This window comes from Colias eurytheme, chromosome 7 (genome assembly GCF_061535395.1).
Source record: "Colias eurytheme isolate Ceu_HAF_F1 chromosome 7, ilColEury1 Martin Lab GWU primary, whole genome shotgun sequence".
In the NCBI taxonomy this organism is placed as follows: domain Eukaryota; kingdom Metazoa; phylum Arthropoda; class Insecta; order Lepidoptera; family Pieridae; genus Colias; species Colias eurytheme.
The window spans coordinates 7,882,416-7,889,442 of NC_142986.1; the positions used below are offsets into that span (position 1 = coordinate 7,882,416).

At 37.8% G+C, this 7,027-nt stretch overlaps 1 protein-coding gene across 1 annotated transcript; it reads right to left on the reverse strand.

The window, feature by feature from the left end:
* Nucleotides 1-2,292: 2,292 nt before the first annotated feature.
* On the reverse strand, nucleotides 2,293-3,329 carry LOC149907185 (uncharacterized). The gene has a single exon (XM_090103755.1). The coding sequence runs from the start codon at nucleotides 3,172-3,174 to the stop codon at nucleotides 2,320-2,322; it is 855 nt and encodes a 284-aa protein (XP_089959881.1). The 5' UTR covers nucleotides 3,175-3,329; the 3' UTR covers nucleotides 2,293-2,319.
* Between the last annotated feature and the right edge of the window lie 3,698 nt (nucleotides 3,330-7,027).

Consider the following 7,027-nt stretch of genomic DNA (forward strand, 5'->3'; position numbering starts at 1 on the left):
CAAGTATCTATGCTAGTTTAGTCGAGTTACTTTCTCTACTATCTTTATTCTTTATACTATAAAAATCGCACTAATTTCTGTAAAAAATAAGCATTTCAACGCAGTCTTTGCTCATTTTGTTTAAGTATTGCACGCCTCATAAGCGAAGCGTTGAGGTGGGTACTACTGTCACTTCGCGCAAAACATCTGATTTTTCAAACTTAAAATGTCTTTATGTATCATACATTGCACTTGTAAGATAATACATACACACACATATTGAGAAAAAACACAATTTTTAACATTCATGATATTTTTGATGTCATTTTTGTTATTTAAACTAGTTAAAAAAACAGTTTAAAAAAGTTCTGTCTTGGACGTCCGTGTGTCTGTATGTGCGGATCCTTTTTCTTGTTAACACGATAGCGACCGAAATACTTTACTAATCGAGTCTTTTTTTTTCTCTTACGCTTGAGTATGCTCAGGAATAGAACCCTTTCATTTTTCAGGGTCTGATTCGATGTGGTTTAATTGTTATTAAATAAACAAAAAAAACTCGGATGTTTTTTTTTTTTTTTTGAAGTGAATTTTTATATTTTTATTGAAATTGATTCCAGAAGATTACTGGGAACTTTAAAAATTCATTTTGTTACTTTTATTAGTAGGTACGATCCTTATAAGTATTTTAGTGTATTCAACCAACTTAAAAAAGTGTGACTATTTTACAACAATTTGAATATGAATTGTATTATTGTATACAATATCGAAGCTTTTTAAGAAATGTATAAAATACTTTTTTAAGAATTATTATCATACATAATATTATGTTACCGGCAATATAATTATTAAAACCGGCATTGTATGCAATTCTTAGTAAATGTATGTTATTCCGAGAAACAGTCGGAATGAAATAAATTAAATTCGTCACATTACCTACTTATATCTTTAAATCTGAACTTTTCCTAAGTAGCAATCACATTTGCAAATGTGGGTAGTTTTTGGGGTAGCTATTAACGAATATGAGGTCAAAACTAAAATCCAAGATGGCGCCGACAAAAAATTTACATCTTTTCGTCATGGGTGTCATTTTCATGGTTTTTGGGGTAGCTATTAACGAATATGAGGCCAAAACTATAATCCAAGATGGCGCTGACGAAAATTTGACTTTTTTCGTGATGTGTGTCTGTATGTGCGGAGGATTTTCTTGTTAACACGATAGCGACCGAAATACTTTACTAATCGAGTCTTTTTTTTTCTCTTACGCTTGAGTATGCTCAGGAATAGAACCCTTTCATTTTTCAGGGTCTGATTCGATGTGGTTTAATTTTTATTAAATAAACAAAAATAATAATTAATAATAATAATAATAATAAGGGCGTAGGGATGTGACGACCCCATCGCCCACGGTTGGAATATCTATTGTCTACGTGACAATAGATATTCCACCCGTGCAATTAGTCAACCCGCAGGACACCTTGTGGCGGGGTGTCGGGGAGTAGCGACCCCGCGGGAACCGAGTGCTCCCGGGGGAGGCCCCTGTCTTCATCTCCGGCTCGCCTTCACCGGCCGGTCGGAGTGAAGCCTGACGAGGACAGGACCCCCACCTCTGGCTTGCCTTAACCGGCCGGCCAGAGTGGAGTCGCGAGAGCTTTTAGCTCGAAGGGTGGATGCGAAGCGTAAGTGGCGAGTGGGCACGTGATGCTGGACCCTCAGGGAGCGCGTGATCGTAGTTTAAAGTCCAGGGACGCCTCTCCACCCTTAGCTGCTCACAATATGTTGCCCCCTTGTCGCACTATTGCAGCGACCTATTTCGGGGGCCCATACAGTGAGAGGGCGAGTCACCACCTGCCAACATATTTTTACTTTCTTTTAGTAGAAAGGCAGGTGCCATAGTTTCCCATAGTCCTCAGTACCAGTCCATTTAGCATCCCAATCCATAGCCCAATCATTAAATTTCCATACCCTGCAATAGTCCTACATCGGCCGCGGACTGCCCAGGGCTGTATCTCTATAGTGCAGTCATGGGCAGGCTGCGGCTGGTGTCCCACAACACATTAAAATTCTCGAAAGGGCCTCTGCGTGTTGGATCCGTGTCCCCACGTAAGCCTTCCAAAGATCCGGGTACTGTCCTTCTGGTGGTACCCGAGTATTATGGAAATGAGAAACATAATAATAATCATTTATTTCAGATTCATCCTAAGATTACATCCATATAGTGTTAGTACAATTGCGAGCTTACATACTAGTGTTAGTAATAAAGAATGTTTTTTTTTTTTTTTAACCTAAAATAAACATAAAGTGGCGGGTCCGGGTGGACTTCCCGATGATGGCGGTAAATCACTAAACGACTGCGTGCAGCCGTATCCAGCGCGCCAGCATCGGAGAGTCCCACCGGTCCGCCAGCGCGCGCAGGATGGTGTTGGGACTGTCGCGCGTGCGGCGCATGATAGATGCGCACCGTTTACGCATGATGGCCGCAAAGCCGTCTGTGTCAGCCGCCGCGAACATCGCGGAGGCGCTGCAGTGGCGCGGCAGCCCCATCAGCACCCGGAACGCGTTATTGTATTGAACGCGCAGATCGCTGTATGTCCGCTGTGTATAGTTAACCCACAGGCTGCAGGTGTAAAAGGACTGACAGTACGCTTTAAAAAGTGCAACTTTGACAGTCCCCGTGCACCGTGAAAACCTGCGGGCCAACATGTTGCATCGGACAGACAGCGCTCTGCGCTCCCTTTCAATGTCCACACTATCCTTAAGGTCTTCGGTGACCCAGTGGCCCAAATACTTAAATTGCTCGACTTTGTTTAGAGCTGTACCACTCAGAGTGAAATTCGGAACAAATGTGTATCGCTTGTTGTCCGGCCTGAAAATCATTATTTCACTCTTTTTCGCGTTGTATTTGAGCCCATGAGCCACTGCGTAGGATTCACAAATTTTTAAGAGCTTTCGTAAGGCACCAATCGACGGGCTCAGCAGCACCATATCGTCTGCGTAGCTGATGTTATTCATGCAGACTCCATCTATATGACACCCTATGCCGGTGCTGCTGAGCTCATCGATCAGTCGGTTGACGTACAGGCTGAAAAGCATGGGGGAGGTCAACCCCCCCTGCCTCACCCCGCATTCCAGCCCATACTCCCCCGAAAGAGAGCCTGCCCATCTTACAAAATTCTTTTGATTGTTATACCAATGCATAAACAATTTCACAATTTCCCTAGGTAGACAAGTTTCATTCCTTAATTTACCCCATAGAATATCGTACGATACAAGATCGAATGCTTTGGATAAATCGAGGTAACATGCATAGACTGGAGTCTTTCTACTCGTGTAATACTGTACAGTCTGCTTGAGACACAGTCTGCTTTAAAAAAAATTATGAGGCGTGCACTTTTGGATTTTCCAAACTATTTATTATTTCGCTCATTTTATCACAATAGCAAGCTCCAAATTTTACAAAACTCTTATTAAATCGTTTCAGTTTTAGATTCTATACAGGAATTAACCACAGCACTAAACACAGCATTAAATATTAGTAACACACCGCTAAGTAACGATATTAAAACAGTGTTATGTCTGAATAATTAAATATTCCGTGCATTAGTCCAGCATCTCGGGTCGCCTCAAGATCAGCTTGTTAAATGTGAGGACGATCTGACATGGCACAGAGAAAGATATAGAGTGGAGCATTGGTGCTATCAAATCTATTGAATGTCATGTAATTAAATAAGGAACAGCAATATTTAGATTTTTCTGGCACTGTCACCTTTTCTTCAACCAACGCCCTTCTGACAGTCTGTGACAGACATCCACATGTCAAAAAATCCCCGTATTAGGTATCTACTGTAATTATTATATCGTCACTGCCAACAAAATAAGATAAATATACGTCTGAAATAAATGTATGAAATGGTTATTAAAGTAGTTAACTACTCAGTTTCGAAAATGACATTTAACTCTAGCTTTGCTATAGGTGCATACTAAGTCTTAAAGTAAATTATTATACGAACATTATAATATTTAAATCTATAGGTTTCTATGATGTTCAGTACAAGAAATAACTAGATACTATATTCTATAATCAATAAGGGAGTTCTCCACATCCTTTTCAAAAAATATCACCAAATGTAAACAAAGAGCGACTCCATTCCACTCGCTGTTCCTCTCATATCCGTCGGTCCGGAGTGCGACCGCTCTAGCAGCGGTCTTTGGTCACTGCCTGAAACATACATATGGCGCGTTTAACTGTAACATGGTAACTGTAGGGCTGGCACCTGTAAGTTAATAATATATTTATTTATTTTATATTACAAATTATATAATTAGTTAGTTTTTAATGAAAAAGAAAATCAAACAAGAGTATTGTTTTAAATTCGATAAAATTAGAAAAGATAAATAAGCTATTAAAAAAAATTAAATAAATTGGTTCAATTTTGTGTGAAAGATCCAATAATTTACACATTTTTTTATTTCAAACTCTAATTCCCGTACTTAATATAAACATAATTTTAAATCCATTATCTGTTCACACTCCCTTCACGGATGCTGTCAAACCTGTTCCCAATAATTTGACCCAATTGGTCACTTACATTAAGAAGGGGATGCTGTAGAGATCAAAGATCACACACCTATTGATATCCCCTTGTATTGAATATATTTGTAAGATGAAAAGTGTATCATGGAGCTTGACCATACTGACCTGTTTGACGCGTGCCAGAATGAAAGGAGATCAAAAATACAAGGGATGCTGTAAAGGTATTTACATAAACTAGGGTAATGCACTTGATACGATTATAATGGTAATTGAGAACGAATTGAACGCGTATTCATATTGTATAAATAATCTTTTATAGTGTTTAAATCAGGTGTCAATATGATAATTTCGTGAATAAAGATGACACTTGATGGCTTTATCTGTGTTAATTTTAAAGAGGGAACTGCTGCAATGAAATGTTTCTTTGTTGTAATAAAAATAGCATAGCTGCATACTTAATAAAAAATAATGAGGTACTTTTATTTTTGCAAACATTATACAGGGTTTCCACTGTCCCACTATTGGTATACTAAGCACGAAGGGACTTGTAGTTTTGCATACACTGATCACGTAAAAAATACTTAAACGACAAAATTATGTCAAAAATTTTTTGCTAAATTTTTCCTGAAAATCCATGTTTTCTTCTCTAGCTTCGCGCAGCCGGCGCGGCGTAGACCGCTTTTCTAATGTGAGCATTTTGTCTATGAAAACTGGTGGCAAAGTTGGGCGGGTTGCTTGTTATGGGTGTACACATAGAGTTTTAAGAATTCATCTATTTGAAAAAAAAATGCGTCTGGAATTTTATAAGTATTTTTTACGTACTCCGCGTATGCAAAACTATAACCTACTTTGAGCTTAGTATACCAACAGTGGGACACCCTGTATACCAAATACTAGATAAGCACTCGCTTTACCTTAAGAATATGTGTTCCTACTTTTACTTTAAGAATCATCCTCGCACATTGCAATTTAACTTATTTAGTTCAAAATTGTTATAGAAACTGAATTGATGGCAACCCTACCGCCTCCACACGATAAGTAACGGTTAGTTCCGCGACGTAGCACATTTGTAACGCTAGATATAAGCGAGATACCGGCTATTCTATAATATAGCAATTTCCCGCCTTACATAACACATCAGGGTTACCAGAAATTACGTCATTTGCTTATATATTAGGTAAATAAATCGTTGTGGGCCTTTCCTTAATTTTGTTAAATTGTTTATTCAATTAGAGATAAAAACGTAATATTTGGTTATGTAGGTAGGTAACTATGTTGAGTGTGAATGTTGGTTTCTCATAGATATATCTTGTTGTACGTATTATCTTGGAATTCGGAAAAATTATGTTACTTGTAACATTTGTGATAAACTAAGTATGAGCCCCTATCATCTGGTAAGCTATTTGTTAAATAAATTTTACATCTGAGGTAGACGAAGACATTTCCATGTAATTTTCATTTTCACTTATACGCCAATATACGTAGCAATTTAGTGATCTGTGATTAATAGTTGTAACACGGTCCGTAAAATTAAATAACCGGCCAAGTGCGAGTCGGGCTCGCGCACAAAGGGTTCCGTAGCAGCAAATATAATAAATTACAGTTAAATCAACCTATCTCAAAAACTATAAGAGATACTTTGATCAAACCAAAAATCGTTGAAAGAGTTAATTAGCATGCATCACCTCTATTTTTTTTAGAATTTTATACCCCGTAGTTATAAAAATAGAGGGGGGGGGACATACTTTTTACGACTTTGAGAGCTGATATCTCAAAAACCGTTCACTTTAAGAAAAATGTTTTTTAGAAAACTTTATATCATTTTAAAAGACCTTTCCATTGATACCCCACACGGGTATGTACATCGAAAAAAAAAATTTCATCCCTCAGTTACATGTATGGGGGGCCCCACCCCCAATTCTTTTTTTTACTATTTAGTGTCATATTTTTGTAGCGGTTCATACAACACATATTCCCATCAAATTTCATCACTGTAGTACTTATAGTTTCCGAGTAAATCGGCTGTGACAGACGGACAGACGGACAGACGGACAGACGGACATGACGAAACTATAAGGGTTCCGTTTTTGCCATTTTGGCTACGGAACCCTAAAAATAAATTAATAAACAATTTTATACAATTTGTTACCTTACCTTAAAGTAGTTGTTTCGACCAATAATAAATTACAGCTCCCAAATATTCAATAACAGCAGTAATACTATATTTTAGTGAAGCAGAGGTTCGTAGGGACAAAGGGAGGAAATCTGTAGGGTATCAGTTGGAACAGCCGTCCCTTAAAGTTACCTAAGTCCGGAACGTATTCTATATCTTATGATACCTACCCTGGTATCTTGTGTCGATACTTAGGTACCTATTAATTCTGAGTTATTTATTAAAATTAGTAAACATACAAAATAAACGCAAATTTTAGAAAAATTAGTCTTGCTTTAAACTTAAAATGGAAGATTAATTGATGTTTATCTGTAAAAAAGTTATTCGTCGATATCACGCAAATA

Excerpts from the sequence above, each read along its gene's own strand:
- LOC149907185 (XM_090103755.1), bottom strand. The coding sequence starts at position 3,174 with ATGCATTGGTATAACAATCAAAAGAATTTTGTAAGATGGGCAGGCTCT.